Source organism: Pseudorca crassidens, chromosome 21 (assembly GCF_039906515.1).
Source record: "Pseudorca crassidens isolate mPseCra1 chromosome 21, mPseCra1.hap1, whole genome shotgun sequence".
Taxonomy (NCBI): domain Eukaryota; kingdom Metazoa; phylum Chordata; class Mammalia; order Artiodactyla; family Delphinidae; genus Pseudorca; species Pseudorca crassidens.
This window is the reverse complement of record NC_090316.1, coordinates 26,469,246-26,491,461: the sequence shown is the minus strand read 5'-3', so window position 1 is coordinate 26,491,461 and position 22,216 is coordinate 26,469,246. Positions and strand designations below refer to the sequence as shown.

At 43.2% G+C, this 22,216-nt stretch overlaps 1 protein-coding gene across 1 annotated transcript in view; it reads left to right on the top strand.

Moving 5' to 3' along the window:
* Positions 1–907: 907 nt before the first annotated feature.
* Positions 908–22,216, top strand: part of TDRP (testis development related protein) — a 49,674-nt gene continuing 28,365 nt past the window's right edge. Inside the window, exons 1-2 of the mRNA XM_067722026.1 lie at positions 908–925; positions 1,446–1,661. Of these exons, the coding sequence (XP_067578127.1) occupies positions 1,530–1,661 (132 nt within the window). The 5' untranslated portion in view covers positions 908–925; positions 1,446–1,529. The remainder of the gene's footprint in view (positions 926–1,445; positions 1,662–22,216) is intronic.

The following is a 22,216-nucleotide window of genomic DNA, read 5'->3' as shown; positions in this document are numbered from 1 at the left end:
TTATATTTTATTGTTTGGCTCTTTTGTGAGATATGAAATCAAAGTCATCTTGTACTTGGGAATGTGTGAGGTACTTCTCCTGCTTCAGAGTTTTGGTGAGAGGCCAGAGGACACTTCGGGCCGGTCCTCTTCTGCCCCAGGCTGCGGTTCGGGCGGGGGCCCTGCCACGTTCGCCGTGACTGTGGCTGTAACCTATCTTACCTAGAAAAAGTAACAATTTTCGGCTGTCATAATTAGCTGTCAAAGTCCCTTCAACTGCCTGTGAACTACACCAGGTGTGCCACATCTTACTTGCTCGTCAACGTCAGGCTCCCCGAATGCGAGGGACCAGCGAGCACCACGGCGGGTTCCAAGGCGGCCTGGCCAGCGCAGCTGCCCACTTTTCCCTCGGACCCTGGGCTCCTAACGTGGAGACGTTGGAAGCTCGCGTCCCTCCCCCTGCCTATAGCTGAACACGGTCCCTGCACCCGCCCCGGCCGAGCCCACCTCCTGCTGCCCATCCCGGGGCTCGGCCGCACCCTCCCCCCGGCAGGTCCACGTGCCCAGCGCCTCCGCCCTCGGGGTTCCCGGCCACCATTCGCGCAGTTTCCCACCCGAACAGCTGGGCTGCTGCGCAGCCCCGAGACCACCAGGCGCGGGGGCGGAGCGCCCTGGCGGGAACTGGAACCGCTTCCAGTCCCGCCCACCGCGCCCTCGAGCCACGGACCCAGGGGTGTGCGCATGCGCACTATGCCCGCTCCGCGTCCGGCGGCTGTCGCCATGGTGACCGGAGCCCCGGCCGCCCCGCCCCCAGCGCCCCTGCCCCGCAGACCTGGCCGCGCCCCCCCGCAGGGTGAGGGGTTAGGGGGTCAGCTCGGGTTGGGGGTGGATCCCGGGCTGAGGGGTGAGGAGGTCCGCCCGGGTTGCGGGGGCCTCGGACTGAGGGGTGAGCGGGGGCGGTCCCAGATGAGTGGGGGCCAGGTTAAGGGGGCCCGGGTGAGAGGTGATCCCTGGTGGAGGGTGAGGGGGTCGGCCGGGAGGTTCGGGGATCATCCCGAGGTGTTGAGGGGCCCGTGGTGGGGGGTGAGGTGTGAGGGGGTCAGCTTGGGGTGGGGACCCGAGGTAAGGACCTCGTGGAGTGATGTGGGGGGCGGGGACCTCGCTGAGAGGAGGAGGAGGAGCCTCGTTGGAGGTGTGGGAGGGTCGGTCGGGGTCAGGGCCTGGCCGGAGGGGCGGTGACTTGGGGTGGGGGGACCGCGAGCAGGGGAAATGGGGGCCTGGGGGGTGTGGCCCGCCTGGAGGTGGGCCCGGTCCCGGGCGTACGGTGGGTCTCGCTGGGTGCGGGGACCGGGTCCGGTCCGGGAGGGGCCGGGGCGGGGTGGGGGTGGGGAGGGCCCGGTCCTGGAGGTGGGCCCGCCCCACAGCCCGGCCCCGCCCGGCCCCACTGGCCGCGTCCGGTCCTGCAGGAGCCGCAGCCGGTGCGTCCGCGCTGCGGGCCGGCCGAGGAGGGGCGCGCACGGACGCACGGACGCCGGCGCCCGCCCGGGAGCATGTGGAAGCTGGGCCGGAGCCGGGTGCTCCTGGACGAGCCCCCCGAGGAGGAGGATGGCCTGCGGGCGGGGCCGCCGCCCTCCGTCGCCCCCGCCGCCGCCGCTGCCGCCGCCGCCGCTGCCGCCGCGCAGGTGAGGGGGCGCGGGTCGGGGAGGGCGCGGGTCGGGGAGGGCGCAGGTGAGGCCTGCGCTGCGCCGTTGGAGAGGCGCACAGGTGGGGTGCGCAGGTGAGGCCCGCGCCGCGCGGCCCGTTAGGATCCCGCGTGGCTCGTGGTGACCCCCCCACGTTAGGAATGACTGAACCCCATGCCCCGCCACCCTCTTCGCGCGTGTTCGGGACCGCGGGCGCAGTCCCCGGAGGTGGTAGGGCAGAGGGCGCGCACCCAGGAACCTCGGGCCGTGGCCTTGCTGCGGACGGGGACCGCGCCACGCCGGGGCGGACTCACGGGCAAGGCCTGGACCGGTGGGGGCCAAAGCAGCGCGCTAAGTGTGCTAAATACTTGTTTGTTTAAGCAACAGACCTTCACCTATGTTTAAACCTTTGGTTGGAGGAAGAAGGCAGATGTCCTTTATACAGAAAGACACTGGCCTTACGAGTTCAGAGATGTGCCTGGGATGTTTAGAATTTTTTAATTAAAAAGGATCCCAGGTGGATCCTGTCTGCGCTACAAATGCTTGCCTCCACCTCATCCCCAACGCAGCGTTCCTTTCCATGTGCAGTGAAATTCAGCTCTTTATTTTATTTTTAAAATGACGGTGGTCATACAGTTTCTTGTTTGTTAAATGTTTGGAAACTCTCCTGTTGCTGGTGGCCTGTAACGGAAGTTAATGGGGATTGGTATCTTTCTTCTCAGGACTTGTAAATAGTTCACCAGATTGTTTCTTTCCCAGTTGGTTCTAAATAACTTCCCTTGGAACTGAAGTTGTCTCGTCTTGATAAGACATTTTTTTATAGGAGTTAAATGCCCTTGATTAAGCATTTAAATACGGTCCCTATCTGAAGTGTCTTTCAGAAGTCAAGTTTTGGTGGTATTAGTGCTCACCTTACTCTTTATTTTTTAAATCTCAAAATGTTATGGTTACTTCATTTTTATAAATTTATTTATAAATTTATTTATTTATTTATTTTTGGCTGCGTTGGGTCTTCATTGCTGCACGCGGGCTTTCTCTAGTTGTGGCGAGCGGGGGCTATTCGTTGCGGTGCGTGGGCTTCTCATCGCGGTGGCTTCTCTTGTTGCGGAGCACGGGCTCTAGGCACGCGAGCTCAGTAGTTGTGGCTCACGGGCTCTAGGGCGCAGGCTCAGTAGTTGTGGCGCACGGGCTTAGCTGCTGCGTAGCATGTGGGATCTTCCTGGACCAGAGCTGCAACCCGTGTCCCCTGCATTGGCAGGTGGATTCTTAACCACTGTGCCATCAGGAAAGCCCTTTATGGTTACTTTAAACAGCAGCTCTCTTAAATATAATGTTGAGAATTTATATGCAGTTTAAGTGTGGTTATAGAGTTATTTAATTTTGTAAATAACTATTATTGGTCAAAGATAAGCAATATTTGTTGTTTCTGAACGAACTATTAAAATTTTTAAATTGATTCTTCCTATGTTCTGCTTGTATTTCTCCTAATGAATTCTAAAACACGTTTTTTCCTCTTAAGTTAAATTACTTACAGGGAAAAGTTGGAAGGATAGGAGATTGAACACCCACATATATACTTCCTAGACTCAGCCATTAGTGATACATTTATTAAAACTTTTTTCCCGATCTTCAAGTTTACAGAATTACAATCTATACCTTTTTTTCTCACTGTGTATTTGTGTGTGTGTTTTAATAGTCTTTATTTTTAGGTACCCAGCAATTGAGTGGAAAATGCAGAGTTCCCATATACCCCCTGTCCCCATACAGACACAGCCTCCCCCTGATACTAGCAAAATCCCATTTGTTACAACCAGTGAACCTCTGTGGACACATCATTATCGCCCAGAGTCCACAATTTACATTAGGGTTCCCTCTTGGTGTTGTTCGTTCTGTGGGTCTGAACAAATGTGTAATGACATGAACTCACCATTATAGTGCCATACAGAGGAGGTTCACTGCCCGAAAAACCCTCTGTGCTCTGCCTGTTCACCCCTTCCTACAGCCCCACAGCCACTGATCTTTTTAGTCTCCATAGTTTTGTCTTCTCCAGAATGTCAGAGTTGAATCATAAAATATGCAGCTTTTATAGATTGGTTTCTCTTACTCACTGAGCAGTATATTTAAGGGTCCTCCCTGTCTTTTCATGACTTGGTAATTCATTTCTTTTTAACGCTGGTTAATATTCCATCGTCTGCATGTACCAGTTTACCTGTTCACCTACAGAAGGGCATCTTGGTTGCTTCCACGTTTTGGCAGTTGTGTATAAAGCTGCTGTAAAACATCATGTGCAGGGTTTTGTGTGGACATTAGTTTTTAACTCACTTGGATAAATACCAAGGAGTGTGATTCCTAGATCATAGGCTAAGAGTATGTTTTGTTTTGTAAGAAACCAGACTGTCTCCAAAGTGACTGTACCAATCTGCATGCCCACCAGCAATAAATGAGAGTTCCTCTTGCGTCCTGTCCTTGCATTCCAGTTATCAGTGTTCTGGATTTTGGTCATTCTAATAGGTGTGTAGTGGCATCTCGTTTAATTTGCATTTCCCTGATGACCGTGATGTGGACCACCTCTTTATATTGCTCATTTGCCATCTGTATGTCTTCTTCGGTGAGATGTCTGGTCAGATTTTTTTGCCCCATTTTTTGAGTTGCTTTTTCTCCTTATTGTTGAGTTTTAAGAGTTCTTTGTGTATTTTGGATAACAGTCCTTTATCAGATGTCTTTTCCAAATATTTTCTCCCAGTCTGTGGCTTGTCTTTTCATTTTCTTAACATTTATGTTTCACAGAGCAGAAGTTTTTAATTTTAATGAAGTCCAGGTTATCAGTTATTTCTTTCATAGATCATGTCTTTGGTGGTGTTTCCCCAAAGCCATCAGCACACCCAAAGTCATCTGGATTTTATCCTGTATTATCTTCTAGGAGTGAGAGCTGACTGCAGCTTCTGTGTTACTTTATTAAGGGTATCTATAGTTTGATGTGTTGAAAACTTTGCTATAGAAAAGCAGACTTTTTGTGGCAAGTCAGTCATACTCTAAATTGAGTTCATTTCATCAGGTAGATTGATCTTTATCCCAAAGCCAGCTTCTCTTAGCATTAAACTTTAAAATTCATGACAAGTCTACCATAAAACTTCTGCTGGCAAAATTTTATTTTAAAGTTGAAAGAGGTAGGAATTCATACGAGAAGAATTTAATGGATCTGTTAAATTGTGTCTCATTAGAAAGACGGTCTTATCTGTTTCATTTTCAGTCTCCAGCGGCCCGCCACCCCCCTCCACCCCTGTCAGCCCGCTCATATTAAACATGTAGGCTCAGAGTACACTTTGTCTTATTCTAGAAAGGCATTTAGTTTGTATTCAAATCTGGTCTGTTCGACCTACTTGAAAATCAGGTCACATGGCTGTAATCTGTGTTGTTTTTTTAAAAAGAAAAAAATAGCTTAATGTTAGGTTCTAATAAGTTTGAAATGTGAGGCATTCAGTTATTACTTGGATTTAAGGAACACTTGACTGTACTAAAATAGCTTTAACATTATAGAAAATAAATTTCTCTGAGCATTTCTTTAGGCAATTGGCCTTTTTTGTCATGAATACACATCTATTTTGTAACAGTGGGGTTTTTAAGGTGAATCATTTATTGTAATCATTTAAAAAAGAGAGACTTACAAGTTTTAATGAGTCTAATTAAAAAAAAACAAATCTGCTATGCATATGGTAGAAGATTTCTGGATATTAAATGCCGGGTCTTAACTTCTTCCTCTTTCCAGTGGGAAGTATTGTTACCTTTTTTTATATAGCTATCCATGCAACATTTATGCATATACATAAATGTGTGTTTAAAATCGTACATTTGTTTTCCCACTACAAACATTTTTCTGCACTTTGAATTGTTCCCTCGATAAATAATATGTGTAGCATGGAACACTTCCTGTCTTAGCACTGCAGCTGAAAAAAATCATCTTTAAGCCTGTGTATTATTAAATCTAATTGGGCTCCTTCTGGTGGATATGGAGTTGCTGAGTCTTCTTTAGGCCCTGCTCCGGGGTCTGTGAGCGGTGAGAAGGAAATGGGGGTCTGCGATGAGATCCGCGTGCTGAGGTTTGGGCCGGCCTTCACTTGCTTTGAGCTGCACTGCACTGGGACTTAGTTAGCTGTACTTTAATGTCCTTAGAAACAAAACTCATGGTGTTTTTGGCATATTTTCATGTTAAAATTTTAAAAGACTTAGACATATTCTGTAGGCATTCCAAAAAAAAAAATCAGGGAACATTTCAGGTGCTTTTTACTCTGCTCTGAAGATAGGAAGAACCAAGGGGTAGTAAGTCTTAGTTGAGATGACACCGAATCTTTCTTGCGGGGTACTGTGAGAGCTCTGTTTAAGTTTGCTTTATGGTGATGGGAAGAACGGAGTGAAGTAGATGCGTGGAGGTTTATGGGAGCGCTTTAGTTGAGAAAGTAAATGCTCTAAGGCCTCAAACTCTTTCTTGGGGCTGATATACTGGGAGGAGCATGGGCTTTGAGGATAGACTGGGCTTTAATTAACAACTTTAAGACACTTACCCCTTGCTTTTTCCACTTAGCAATACGTTTTGGATCTGATTGTTATGTGAAGGCTTCTTTATTCTTTCCAGTGTTTGTGTGTGTATCAGTGTTGTATGGTATTTCCTGGTATGGATATATAGACTTTAAATGCCAGACCTCTATTGGTGACCTTTAGGAGGTTATTTCTAGTCTCTTTCTATTACAAACATGAGTATAAATCATTTCACATATCTGACGATAGATGTCTAGAAGTGGAGCTGAGTCCAAGGGGACCTCCCTTTGTAATTTTTTTTAATCAAACATTTATTAGTTTATTTTTCTTTTTTTCTTATTAGTTATCTATTTTATACATATTAGTGTGTACATGTCAATCCCAATCTCCCAATTCATACCCCCCCTGCTTTCCCCCCTTGCTGTCCATACATTTGTTCTCTACATGTATGTCTCTATTTCTGCCTTGCAAACTGGTTCATCTGTACCATTTTTCTAGATTCCACATATATGTGTTAATATACGATATTTGTTTTTCTCTTTCTGACTTATTTCACTCTTTATGACAGCCTCTAGGTCCATCCATGTCTCTAGAAATGATCCAATTTCGTTCCCTTTTATGGCTGAGTAATATTCCATTGTATATATGTACCATATCTTCTTTATCCATTCATCTGTCGATGGGCATTTCTGTTGCTTCCATGACCTGGCTGTTGTAAATAGTGCTGCAGTGAACATTGGGGTACATGTGTCTTTTTTTTTCTTTTAAAGCTTTTTTTTGTTAATCAGTTAATGTTATTTTATTTATTTTTGGCTGTGTTGGGTCTTCGTTGCTGTGCGGGGGCTTTCTCTAGTTGCAGTGAGTGGAGACTACTCTTCCTTGCGGCGTACAGGCTTCAGTAGTTGTGGCTTGTGGGCTCTAGAGCGCAGGCTCCATAGTTGGGGCGCATGGGCTTAGTTGCTCCGTGGCATGTGGGATCTTCCCGGACCAGGGCTTGAACCCATGTCCCTGCATTGGCAGGCAGATTCTTAACCACTGTGCCACCAGGGAAGCCCCATGTGTCTTTTTGAATTATGGTTTTCTCTGGGTATATTCCCAGTAGTGGGATTGCTGGGTCATACAGTAATTCTATTTTTAGTTTCTTAAGGAACCTCCATACTGTTCTCCATAGTGGCTGTATCAATTTACATTCCCATCAACAATGCAAGAGGGTTCCCTTTTCTCCACACCCTCTCCAGCATTTGTATGGAGACACAAAAGACCCCGAATAGCCAAAGCAGTTTTGAGAAAAAAAAAAAAGGAGCTGGAAGAATCAGACTTCCTGACTTCAGACTATACTACAAAGCTACAGTAATCAAGACAATATGGTACTGGCACGAAAACAGAAATATAGATCAATGGAACAGGATAGAAAGCCCAGAGATAAACCCACACACCTATGGTCACCTAATCTATGACAAAGGAGGCAAGGATATACAATGGAGAAAAGACAGTCTCTTCACTAAGTGGTGCTGGGAAAACTGGACAGCTACATGTAAAAGAATGAAATTAGAACACTCCCTAACACCATACACAAAAATAAACTCAAAATGGGTGAAAGACCTAAATGTAAGACCAGTTATAAAACTCTTGGAGGGAAACATAGGAAAAACACTCTTTGACATAAATCACAAGATCTCTTTTGACCTACCTCCTAGAGTAATGGAAATAAAAACAAAAATAAACAAATGGGACCTAATGAAACTTAAGAGCTTTTGTACAGCAAAGGAAACTATAAACAAGACAAAAAGACAACCCTCAGAATGGGAGAAAATACTTGCAAACAAATCAACGGACAAAGGATTAATCTCCAAAATATATAAACAGCTCATACAGCTCAATATCAAAAACACAAACAACCCAATCAAAAAATGGGTGGAAGACCTAAATAGACATTTCTCCAAAGAAGACCTACAGTTGGCCAAGAGGCACATGAAAAGCTACTCAACATCACTAATTACTAGGGAAATGCAAATCAAAACTACAATGAGGTATCACCTCACACTGGTTAGAATAGGCATCATCAGAAAATCTCCCTTTGTAATTTTGATAGATGTCTCGAAAGTGCCCTCCCAAAGAGGTTGCATGAATGTATGCGTCAACCAGCCATGTATGCAACTGGCTTTCAGGATGGGCTGGCCAGTATGATACAATGCAGTATGTCTGCAGAGTTTTAGATCTGATGGGTGAAAAGTACTACCTTAATGTGGTTTTAATTTGTGTTTCCCTCGTGGACGATATTAAATAGCTTTTCCTATGTTTATAAGCCTAAACGAAGACTTCTAAAGTCTTCCCCATCAGTCCTGTTACCATGTCACTAGATGGATTAAACTGGAGTCAAAATAACTGCATTTATGTGCAGATACAGCCTGGTGGTTCAGATGTGGACGTTGTCACTGGTGTCCGTATCCATATGCCTTGGTTGAGTCCCACCCCTGCTGCTTGTTACCAGATGCCCTTGTGCAGGCCCCCATCCAGACAAGCTTCCGGTTTGTTTTTCATCTGTGAAATTGGCATAAGGTGAAGCTACTCTACCGTGTATTATCTGTTGTCCTTAGACACTGCTAAAAGCCCTTGACTGGGTTAGTGCCACCATTTGCCAGATGTGTAAACCAGTCACAAAGCAGGAGGGTGACAGCTACTACCAGGTGGTGACAGAGACTCTCTACTTGACCAGAATGGAGTCAGGCTCCCTTGTGCCCTGTCTCGGATCAATGTCAATGAGTCTTGACCCTGAGAATCTTTGTCAGCAGCTCTGGAATCTTCTTGCTGCCCATGTGGCCCAGCCGGGGTAGGGGTGGGGAGGCTACAGATGGACAGGAGCTTTGAGGGTGGCGGTGACAGTGATCCCAGTGTCAGCCCAGCTGCACTCCTACCAGTGACAGCGACCTCCTGCATCTCACTGGTTTGATAGCATTCAGAGAGCACTTAACTGTCTTCTTAAGAGTCATCTACATTCTGGTCCAAAGGCTCCACAGAGGAGGATTCTATGCCCACTGCTGTGACCCTAATGCCAAGAAGGGGCTGGGGGTGCACCTGTCCGTGCTCGTGGAGTGAAGGGACTGGGTGCAGGATTGTCGACACCACCAGATGTGGGAACTGGGCTTGTGTGTAGAGTGCTGAGGGGGTTAAATGGGTCATCAGGGAAGCAGCCGCAGCGTCGGTTTTCTTTTCATCGGCCTGGAAGGATGAGTGGGAGTCATCTAGCCTAGAATATCTGATTTCTTCCTGGATACAGGTTCATTTGGGACTAGGCAGATACTTCTCTGTGAGGTTAGTCTTACTGGACATTCCCGTGATAAATCTGATGTTTAGTCCGCAAAACTCCTTTCATCAAATAAAAGCAGACAGTTAGTTGAGGGAAGGGGAGGAAGAGGAGGAGAAGATAAAAGATCAGAGGTAAAATACTCCTTCCTTCTAGATTCACTTAAGGCATCTCAAAGGAGGCCTGAAGTTTCTCCTGTTTATGAGACAGAGTAGCACAGTCCAATAGAAATACAGTGCAAAAATTTTCTGGTAGCCACATTAAAAGTGTTTTTTAAAAAGGTGAAATTAATTTCAATGCAATATTCTAAATTAAATATATCCAAAATATTAATTATATCAATATGTAGCCAATATAAAAATTTGTTAAGGAGTTACTTTACTTTCACTTTTTTTTCATACTAAGTCTTTGAAATCTAGTGTGTATTTTACATTTACTAGCACATCTCAATTTGTATACTCACTTTTCCTCAGAAATACGTGGTCAGTATTTAGATTTTATAAAATTTGCAGTTGAAAAAGTAGATTGTTTTATCCAAGTTGTTCTGAACATACATAAAAGTTTTCTAATAACTGAATTGAGTGTCTTTTTTTGAATTGGTACATAAATAATTTAAAATGCGTTTCCTCAGTCGTGTTAGCCCTGTTCCAGTTCCCTGGCAACTGTGTTTAGCTGCTGGTTAGGGAATTGGATGGCGTAGTTCCAGACTTTTCCCCCAGCTTCAGATCAGCTCATCTCAGGTCTGTGGATGCTTGTACGTGCCTGGGCCTGTGAACCTCTCTAGGCATGAGCTGGTTGAATTCCAAGGTCCCCCGCCCTGTCCTGTTAGCACAGTGGCCATTTGAGGATGGAAATGGTTAAGGCTTGGTGTCTGTCTCAGGCCCCAGGCCCCAGCACACTACTCTGTGTAATGTTCACCTGTCAATGCTAATATTAAGCATTTAGATTGAAATTGTTATTCCTATGAGTTAAAAATCCTAGTTCGTAAGGTTCACTTTTACTGATTTTACTAGAACTTAAGGTCGTACGACTTAGAATATTCTTTAAAAATTGCTACTCATTAAAAATTGCATCACAGAAGATTGTGATGTACCTTAAGGAGAAGATGCATGTTAGATGAGCTTTGTTCAGGCGTGAGGTCAACGTTAATGGCTGTACAATACATATTAAATAAAGTGTCTTTATACAGAAACACACACAAAACAAGGTTATGTATTGAATGATTGATGAAAATGTGACAGAGGCTCACAGGAACCTGACCCTGTATTTCCTGTAAGAGCAGTGATTCAGTATTTGCTGATTCATTGTCTGTGGCAACTTTTACAGCGCAGCTGCCTTGAATAAGGAGAATCAACTCTATTTTACATTTGAGGAACTTAAGGAAGCTAAAAAACTTGTGCAGAGTTATGTAGCCACTAATAGGAATTTGAATCCGGGTTTCTCTTGAGGTTTTTTTTTTTGCTACCCTCTTTCTCTTACCTTACAGGTTATCATAAATTCGTGATATTTTTCTTCACTTTCCAAACATTCATATTTTATATTCAAAAAATTCTAGGGCTTCAACAATTAGTGCCTTAAAAAGCATTGATAAAATTGTGTCTTGGCTCAAATTTCAACAAACACCCTAGGATATTTCTACTTTTTGCTATGTTTAAGTATTGTAATAATGAGTGTATTTATCGAAGTCTTACTATGGGAGATAGATGGTTCTCTGGTGAATTAGCAAGTGAAAAGTACTAGAACATTGTGAGAAAAGCAGAGCTGTCACACATACACGCGCCCTTTTCTTTATTCACCTCCTTTTCAACTTAATTATTGGAGGAAGAGCAGGTAGACTTTAAGCCGGTTCTTGAGGAAAGACAGTGAGAAAGGGGGGAAATGGCGTAGCTTTGGATCCAAAAGAGGTTTGGGGGATAGAGAACAAACCAATTTAACTGGCACGGGAGGTTGGGAAGCCCATTAAGGGTTTCAGACTTCACCTTTTAGACGAATATTGAGGGCCTTTGAGTCAGGGCTTCATGCATTTGACAGGAAATACTTGTCTGCGGAGGAGGGATTAGAGGCAAGGTGCATTGAAACAGGATTCTGGTGTAGGAGTTGGGACGTGAAATAAGAGCCTGAATTCTAGATGGAACAGTATCAGGACAAGAGGGAAGAAGTGAGCTTGCCAAAGCCGGTGGAAGAGAGCTGTTGCCTTTTGAGGTGAAGGTCAAAGGCTGAAGGGCAGTCGGAGTGATCAGGACGAAGATGTCACCTCTGAGCAGCAGGGAAGCCCAGGGCGCTGTGGCTTTGGGAGCAGCTTAACGAGTTGACTGTGGACGTGTGACTTGGGGATGGCGTCGCACATCCTGATGGACGAGCTGCGCAGGTGCGGTGCTGGGGGGAGGAGCTGAAGGGCTCATCATTTGTGAAAAACTGCAAGGACCTGGCTCTCCATTTCAGAACTTACACTGCAGCTGATGAATGAACTGGGACCAGGGGAAAGGGAGTAGGTAGCCCGGTGTCAGCAGGCAGACCTGGGCCCACCTGTCGCTAATTGTGTGACTAGGGGCAGATGAGTCAGTTATTCCCTCTCCAGAATTGCTGTTCTCAGTGAGAGGTTTAGAGCAGGAATTGGGCTGTGTGCCCTGTACAGTCTCCATCACAGCTGCTCAACTTTGCAGCTGTCCTGTGCAAACAGCTATGACGTGTGTAAGTGCACAGGTGTGGCTGCGTTCCAATAGAACTGCTGACCCCTGGTTTAGACTAAAGGATCTTTGAAGTCTCTTCTAACTCTAAGGCAACTTGATTCATTAGAGGTTTGCAGTGTGGAATTTGTTGTGATTTCAGGTACAAGTAGGGAGTCTTAATTGCTAAACTTGGAAATAAATGGCAGGGTGCTAGAGCTCATTTATATTCTTCCTGGGCTTACATTTTGTTAATTAACAAGTGTGCATTCGTATAGCTTTCCATGCTTTCACATAAATTAATTGTCTGGTTTGGTCCCTTATCTCATTCCATGACGAAATGAGTCATGCTTTTATGGTCAAGGGGACGACATTAAGAACAGCATGTGATCGTCCATATCATCTTAACCCAGATGGAGCATGGAGGCAAAAGGAACCGGGAGGTGTTTTGAGACAGTAAGAACTGTGTGTGTAATGGTGTTCATCTTAGTTCTGCGGAGCCTGGGGGCCAGCAGGTGCCCTTCTGGGCAGACTGCTGACTTTCCCCCAGTAGCAAGTGTTCATTGGGTGTACAGCTCCCTAACCAGAGAGCATCGTTTGCACCAGCAGGGGCTCTGTGTCCAGGTTCTGGCCTGTCATGTGAGAGGAAGCCGTGTGTGCACCTGCCTCGCTTCCTCTCTTTCCCTCGTCACGTAGGTCAGTGGTGGAGGGCTGTCTTCCACCCCAGAGGTGGTGTTGTGTGGTGGTGTGCTGTGTTACAGCAGCAAATTTTATTACAACCAAGAGGCTTTATTACACAGTTCCCCCCAGTGACCTACTGTAAGTCACGTACCAGTTACTTCATTCTCCCTCTTCTGTATCAGGTAAACTTTAAACTAATACCTGATGTGATTTAGTGCTTCCTTGTAACTATTTGTATCTCTTTTTAGATCTTTTTTGCCAGGTATTTGGCTATAGCTAAATACTAAGCTTGTTGACTGAAGACCAGTAATACTTTTTAAAAACAAAGTTTTATAGTGATGGTGTTTTAAACAATAAATGGAGAAGTTTTGCCCCAAGATGTAATTATAGACATTGATCGATGTGACAAGAAAGTGTGCTAAGAAATTTTACAGAGAAAAGACAGTCTGTAACTATAATTAAGACTGATCATCTCCACACCTTTCCATTTTTATCATAAGGAATATATGTATCTCCGTGTTGCTTTTTCCTGATACCAAGCAGTTCTCCAATTTTCTGACACCAAGTGGGTGTTCTGCGATTCATTTCAGTTCTGACACTACCTGAAGTTAGCACAGACCCCACAAGCGAAGGGCTCAGTCCCACAGGACTGCCGCCATGTCAGAAGTCAGCCACAGATGGGGTGCCCAGGCAAGCATAAGAGGAGTGACGCCAGCAAGATGGTGGAAAGGAAGCCCCAAGCCTGTTTCCCCTCAGAGACACTGCCTTACAATATATGGTCCAAAAAAGCCTTTATGACTCCAGAAACCAGTTAAGGAGTTGCAGTAAACCAGGCAGGCACAAAGCTGAGAACAGCTGCATTGAAATGGGTAAGGAGGCTGCTTCACTTCACTCACAATAGCCGTTCCCACAAGTGTCCCTTAGCACAATTGGTAGTAAACGCCAAACTCAAGACTTCTCCGTCAGGAAGGTAATAGAAGAGTGGAGCACGTGCCCTACGTTCTGGCTTTTTGAGAAGCTGCCCAGGGGACTAGCTTGTCTCACCTGACTGGCATACTTGGCACACCTGGGGCCACTGAGAACAAATGAGAGTTCAGCTGCTTGTTGCAGTGCCAGAGAACCTACAGACAGATGCCAGAGGGAAAAAGAGGTTACAAGCTCTGGAAAGAGAAACTGAGAAAACTCTCTAATTGGGAAATTACATGCACAACCTCAGAGGAGACACATCCCCAGAAAAGATTTAGAGGCTCCCAGAATCTCTAGCCAGCATGCTTGGTGAAGGTCTTTCCCTGTATGAAGCCAGTCCATAAAGACTGGGAGAGGTGGCAGTTTTTTCAGATGCCCAAATCTCAGCAAAAAATAATGAGGCATCTGAAGAAACAGGGAAATATGGCCTAGTCATAGGAACAAAATAAATATCCAGAAACTGACCCTAAAGAAGCTGAGATCTGTGAATTACCTACAAATTCAAATTAATTGTCTTAAACACAGTATGCTACGAGAGAGCATAGAGAACTAGCTGCAGTTGTGAAAATGATGCATGAACGAAATGTAAATATCAACAAAGAGGAAGTATAAAAAAGGACCAAATTGTGGAGCTGAAGAATACAATAGCTAAATTGAAAATTTCTCTAGGGGGTTCAACAACAGAATCGACCAAGTAGAAGAAAGAATCAGTGAGTTTGAAGACAAGTCACTTGAAATTACCGAGTCAGGAACAGAAAGAAAAAAGAATGACAAAGAGTGTAGAAGGCCTAAGAGACTTATGGGACACGAATAAGTGGACCAATACATGCAGTGTCAGAGAACTAGGAGAAAAGGGCAGGAAGCTTCCCAAACCTGAGGAAGGAGATAAATATCCAAATTCAGGTTGCTCAAAAGAGGCCCAAACCAAGACACATTATAATAAAACTGTCACAAGGCAAAGCCAAAGAGAGAATCTTAAAAACAGCAAGAAAAAAGCGAGTTGTCACATACAAGGGAGCGCCCATAAGATTCTCAGTGAATATCTTAGCAGTAACGTTACAGGCCAGGAGGAAGTGGGATGATATAGTCAAAGTGCTGAAAGAAAATAAAAATGCCAACCAGGAAAACTATCTGGCAAAACCGTCCTTCAAAAATGAAGGAGAAATAAGACCTTCCCAGAGAAATAAAAGCTGAGGAAGTAATTACCTTGTCACTAGACTTGCTTTAGCAGAGGAACTAAAGGGAGTTCCTTCACATTGAAATGTAACATAAAAGCACATGAAAACATAATGCTTTTTGTTAAAGGTGAATATATAGACAGGTATAAAATCTGTAATACTGTGATGGTGTTACGTAGATCACTTTTAATTTGGGTATAGAACTTAAAAGATAAAAACATAAATATAGTAACTATAAATAAATGTAAAAAGATGTAATTTGTGATATTGATAACAAGTGGAGGGGAGATATAAAGGAGTAGAGTTTCTGTATGTGATTGAAGTTATTAGTTTAAAAGATTGTTGTAACTATAAAATATATTATGTAGCCCCCACAAAAAAATACCCGTAGAATATACACAAAAGAAAATGAGAAAGGGATCGAAGCATGTCCCTACAGAAAACCAATGAAACAAAGGAAGGAAGCAAGAACAGAAAAGAGGAACAAATAAACTGTAAGACATACAAAAAACAATCAACAAAATGGAAATGGTAAGTGCTTCCCTATCAGTAATTACTTTCAGTGTAAATGTATTAAACTCCCCAATCAAAAGATACAGAGTAGCTGAATAGATTTTTAAAAATAAGTATGCAAGGGCTTCCCTGGTGGCGCAGTGGTTGAGAGTCCGCCTGCCGATGCAGGGGACATGGGTTCATGCCCCGGTCCGGGAAGATCCCACATGCTGCGGAGCGGCTGGGCCCGTGAGCCATGGCTGCTGAGCCTGCGCGTCCAGAGCCTGTGCTCCGCAATGGGAGAGGCTGCAACAGTGAGAGGCCCGCGTACCACAAAAAAAAAAAAAAAAAAGTATGCAAGTACATGAGACAAAAAAATAAGTCAAAAATTTGTCACAGGAGACAAGGAGGGTCATCATATAATTATATATGTTACATATATATTATATATGTAATACATATATATTATATATGTAATACATATATCACAGCTCCCAAATATATGAAGCAAACATTGACAGAATTAAGGACAGAAATAGACAACAACATAATAATAGTAGGAAACTTGAATACCCCACTTCCAGTAATGAGTAAAACAACATACAGAAAATCAGTAAGCAAACAGCAGATTTGAACAATACTATAGACCAAATGGACCTAAACAGACTATATAGAACATTCCGAACAACAGCGGAATACATGTTCTTCTCAGATTAACAAAGAACATTCTCCAAGGGAAATCATGTTAGGCCACAAAACAAGTCTTAATAAATTTAGTAAGATTGAAATCATACTGAGGATCTTTTGAACCACAATGGAATGAAACTAGAAATCAATAGCTAAAGGAAAACTGGAAATTCATAGGTATGTAGAAAGTAAGACACTCTTGAACAACCAGTGGGCTAAAATCACCAGAGAAATTAGAAAATATCTTGAGGCAAATGAAAACAAAAACGCAAGACACCCAAATTTATGGGATGTAGCAAAGCAGTACCAAGAAGGAGTTTATGGTGGCAGATGCTTACATTAAAAATTAGACCTCTTGGGCTTCCCTGGTGGCGCAGTGGTTGAGAGTCCGCCTGCCGATGCAGGGGACACGGGTTCTGTGAGCCATGGCATGGCTGCTGAGCCTGCGCATCCGGAGCCTGTGCTCCACAGTGGGAGAGGCCACAACAGTGAGAGGCCTGTGTACCGCAAAAAAAAAAAAAAAAAAAAATAGACCTCAAGTCAGTATATTTACACTTTAAGGAACTAGAAAAAGAACAAACTAAACTGAAAGTTAGCAGAAAGAAGGAAATCATAAAGAATAGAGCAGAGGGAAATGATTAGATAGTAGAAGAACAATAGAAAAGAAGTCAGTGAAACTAAAAGTTGGTTTTTTGAAAAGATTAACAAAGTTGACAAACTCTCAGAGGAAAAAAAAAGAAAAATCAGAAATGACAGGTGGTATTAAAACTGATGTCACAGAAATAAAAAGGATTACAAGAGATTGCTATGAACAATTATACACTAACAAATTTGATAAACTGGAAGATATGAATAGATTTTTAGAAGCATACAACCGATCAAGACTGAACATGAAGAAATAAAAATCTGAACAGATATATAACTAGTAAGGAGTTTGAATCAGTAATCAAAAACCTCCCAACAAAGAAAAACCGCGGACCAGATGGCTTCACTGGAAAATTCTTTTGAACACTTAAAGAAAATTAACACCAGTCCTTCTTAAACTCTTCCCAAAAATTGAAGAGGAAGAAACATTTCCAAACTCATTTTTTGAGGCCAGCATTACTCTAATAGCAAAACCAGAAAAAGATACTACAAGCAGACTTCCCTGGCGGTCCCGTGGTTAAGACTTCATGCTCCCACTGCAGGGGGTGTGGGTTTGATCCCTGGTCAGGCAACTAAGATCCCACATGCTGTGTGGCGTGGCCAAAAAAAAAGAAAAAGATGCTACAAGAAAAGTATAGAACAGTATCTTTGATGAATATTGATACAAAAATCCTCAACAAAATACTAGCAAACCAAATTCAGCAACACATTAAAAGGATGATACACTATGACCAAGTGGGATTTATTCTTGGAACCCAAGGATGGTTCAAGATTTGAAAATCTATGTGTAACATGCCACATTAACATATTGAAGGAGAAAAACCACATAATTATCTCAATTGATACAGAAAAAGCATTTCATAAAATTCAGCACCTTATCATGACAAAGCATTTAACTGATTATAAACAGAGGGAAAATACCACAACATAATTAAGACCATATATGAAAAGCCCACAGCTAACATCCTACTCAGTGGTGAAAAATTGAAGGCTTTTACTCGAAGATCAGTAATAATGCAAGGATGCCCATTCTTGCCACTTCTGTTCCATGTAGTACTGGAAGTCCTAGCCAGAGCACATTAGGCAAGAAAAAGAAATAAAAGGCATCCAAATTGGAAAGAGAGAAGTAAAATTATCTCTTTTTGCAGATGACACGATCTTATACATAGAAAACTTAGAGATTCCACAAAAAAGCTTGTTATAACTAATGAGCAAATTTAGAAAAGTTGCTGGATACATAATCAGGTTTGTTTCTATACACTACAGTGAAAATTCCAAAACGGAGATTAAGAAAAAAATCCCATTTACAGTAGCATCAAAAGAATAAAAAACTTGGAATAAATTTAACCATGGGGACAAAAATGCAATGCACTGAAACTAGAAAACGTTGCTGAAAGAAATTAAAGAAGACACAAATAAGTAGAAAGACATCCTATGTTCATGGAGTGGAAGACTTGATATTCTTAAAATATCCACACTACCCAAAGTGATCTATGGATTCACTGTAATCCCTACCAGATCCAGTGGCAGTTTTTGCAGAAATAGAAAAATCCATCTTAAATTCATATGGAATCCTAAAGAACTATGAATAGCCAAAATTCTTTTTGACTAGCCTGCAGTTTTTTTCTTGAGAAAGAAAAAGCTGGAGACCTCACACTTTCTGACCTCAAAACATATTACAGACTACAGTAACATAAACAGTATGGCACTAGAGAGCCCAGAAATAAACTCTCACTTATATGGTCAAATGGTCTATGACAAGGGTGACAAGAACACATGATGGGGAAAGAACAGTCTGTTCAGCCAATGAAATGTAGAAAACTGGTTATCCACATGCAAAAAAATGAAGTTGAACCCTGACATTATACCATGTACAAAGGATAACTTAGAATGAATTAAAGACCTGAACGTAAGATCTGAAACCATAAGACTCCTAGAAGAAAACAGGCAAAAATCTTCTTCGTATTGGTCTTGGCAGTGATTTCTTGGATATGCCACCAGAACACAGCCAGTAAAACCAAAAATTGACAAGTGAGGCTACATGAAACTTAAAAACTTCTGTGCAGTGAAGGAAACAACAGTAAAAAGGGCAGCCTATGGAATGTGAGAAAATATTTGCAAACCTCATACCTGAGGTTTGGGGTTAATATGCAGAATATAGAAATGAACTACAGCTCAACACCAAAAACAAACAAGGAAACAAACCTGATTTTTAAAATGGGCAAAGAACTTGAGTATACATTTTTCCAAAGAACTATGCAAATTTACTATATTCTGTTTGCATGGAAATGCAAATCAAAACCACAATATCAGCTCACACATGTTAGGATGGCCACTATCAAAAACCCCCCAGAAAATAACAAGTGTTGGTAAAGATGAAATTGAAATTGAAGAAATTGCAACCCTGTGCACTGTTGGTGGGAATGTAAAATGGTGCAGCCACTATGGAAAACAGCCTGGAGTTTCCGAAAATGTTTTAAATATAGAGAAGTACCATATGATTCAGTAGTCCCACTCCTTCCTTCCATAAAGAAAATGTGGTCCGTGCGCAGAATGGAATAATGCTTAGCCTTTAAAAAGAGGGAAATCCTGTCATGCTCCAACATTGATGAACCTTGGGGATATTATGCTAAGTGAAACAAGCTCACCACGAAAAGATAAATGTGTATGATTCCACTTATATGAGGTCTTGAAATAATCAAAGTTTCAGACACAGGACATAGAATTGGAGTGCCCAGGGCTAGGGAAGGCAGAAAACAGGGAGCTACTGTTTGGTGGTTAGGAGTTTTAGTTTTGCAGGATGAAAAAAAGTCCTAGAGCTCTCTTGCACAACAGTGTGCATATAGTTAGTACTGTACTTGCTATAGACCGAATGTTTGTGTCTCCCTGCAAATTCATATGTTGAAACCTAACCCCCAAGGTGATGGTGTTAGGAGGTGGGGCCTTTGGGAGGTCATAGGTCATGAGGATGGAACCCTCATGAATGGGATTAGTGCCCTTAGAAAGGAAGCACCAGAGAGCTCCCTTCTCTCTTCCGCCATCTGAGGACATAGGGGAAAAAGTGCCATTGTGAACCAGGAAATGGGCCTCACCATACACTGAATCTGCAGGCCCCTTCATCTTGTATTTCCAGCCTCCAGAACTATAAGACATAAATTTCTGTTGTTTATAAGACACCTAGTCTGTTGTATTGTGTATGGTAATCCCAAACTGACTAAGACAGTACTATATACTTAGAAATGGTTAAAATGGTACATTTTGTGTTATGTGTTTTTTACCATAATAAAAAAGTGGGTGCCCAGGCTACCCACACTTCTCTCTAGCTGACTACAAGTCAGGGGTTCCATGATCTCCCACTGGTTTCAGTAATTAACTAGGAAAGCTTACAGAAATTCAAGAAAGCACTTTACTTAAAATTAGAGGTATATTGTAAAGGATAAAACGCAGGAACAACCAGATGGAAGAGATGCATGGAGCCAGGTGTGTGGGGAGGGGCCTCCTCGACCTCTGTGGACCTGCTGTCTTCCCTGCGCACGTGCCCTCACCAGCCTGGAGGCTCCTGAACCTGTTATCTGGAAGTTCTGTTTCCTCCTATCAGGCAGGATAGATTAAATCACTGGCATTGGTCACTGAGTCAATTTTAGCCTTTCCCAAAGGTCAAGGGAGGGGTGGTGGTGGGATGGACGGACCGACAGACGGAAAGTTCTGACTATAGGAGTTTGCTTTTCTGGTGGCCAGCCCCCATCCTGGAGTTCTCTGCCCCCCCCCACCAAGACCCCCCTGCGTCATCTTATTAGCATACAAAAGACTATAAATTCCAAGTCTTTAGGGGCTTTGTGCCAGGAAGCAGAGACAAAGACCAAATATTTATCTTTACCAAATCCCCAATATTTGATTTGTTGTAAATGTATATGGATTTCAAACTAGACTTTTTATTAAAATACGTAAATGTTTTCTTAAAAAATGATAAAATCTCTCAGTTTTTCTCTGTGTTTTTCCTCTTGCTTTTATGCTGAGAAAGGCATTTCCTTCCTTGAGATCAGATTCTCCTTAGTTCCTTTATGGCTTCATTTAAAAGGAAAAACTCTTTCATCTGTGTGGAATTTATTTTGCTGTCTGTTGTGAAAATAAGAACTTAAGTTTTTTTCTCTAAAAGTAGATAAGCAGTTGTTCTACATCTTTTTTTTTTTGTTTAAATCATTGTTCTTTTACCCTCTTGGACACATCACTCTTATTAAAATTGCTGTGTGTTATGGTTTGTTGGGTTTTTCCATTCTGTTCTCTTGAATTCTGCCTATTCTTGTTACATTTCCACAGTTTACTTGCTGAAGTTTTATAATATGTTTAATAACTGGTGGCACAAATTGCCTTTTATGAGACTTTTTAAAATGTCTTCCTTTTTGTGAATGAAAAATGTTGCCTGCCACATCTGGAAAAAAGTGTTGCTGCCATCAAAGCACTACGCCCCTCCTGATGGCGCGCCCTGAGGGGACTCAGGCTGGAGACAGATGGGCTGACTCAGCCACTGCAGCCCTCCTCCCTACCCCCCCTCCTCCCAAACTGTGCACCCTGAGGGAACTTAGGCTGGGAAAGCACAGGATGCTGGCCCCAGAGAGGTGCATAGCAAAGGAATGATTTCAGAGTCCAGACTCTTGCATCTTGCCATGCACAGAAAAGCACTAAATTCCTTAACTTGGTTTTCTTTAATTAACAGTACTCTTTGGATGTTCCCACTACCTGGTCTTTGTTGGAAAAACTTCTGTGTATCCTAGCTCCTCCCTTACCTCTTCAGAGCAGTCCCTCAGAGCCATCTAAGAGGCTGCATCCCAGGCTTGAAGCCCGCAGAAATAAAACAATTGTCAACTTTTAGGTTGTGCTTTTTTCTTTTCCAGTCGACACTTTCCTGTTTACTTTTTGTATGTATGTGTCTTATTGAGCTAGGTTATTATCTTCTTTTTTTGTTTTTAATACGACTTTATGTTTTAGAGCAGTTTTAGGTTCACAGCAAAATTGAGGGTGGGGCACAGAGATTTCCCATGTACCCCTCCCCCCGACCCTCCCCCAGCCCACTGTCACCATCCCCACCAGATGGGAGATTCGTTACAATCCATGAACCTGCACTGATACATCATCACCATCCAGAGTCCCTGGCTTACATCAGGGCTCACTCTTGGCGTTGAACATTCTGTGGGTTTGACAAATGTATAATGACAGGTATCCACCATGAGAGTGTCATAGAGAGTAGTTTCACTGCCCTAAAAATCCTCTGTGCTCCACCTGTTCCTCCCTCCCCCAAACCCTGATCTTTTTACTGTCCCCAGTTTTGCCTTTTCCAGAATGTCATAGAGTTGAATCACACAGTCTGTAGCCTTCTCAGATGGGCTTCTTTCACTCAGTTAAATG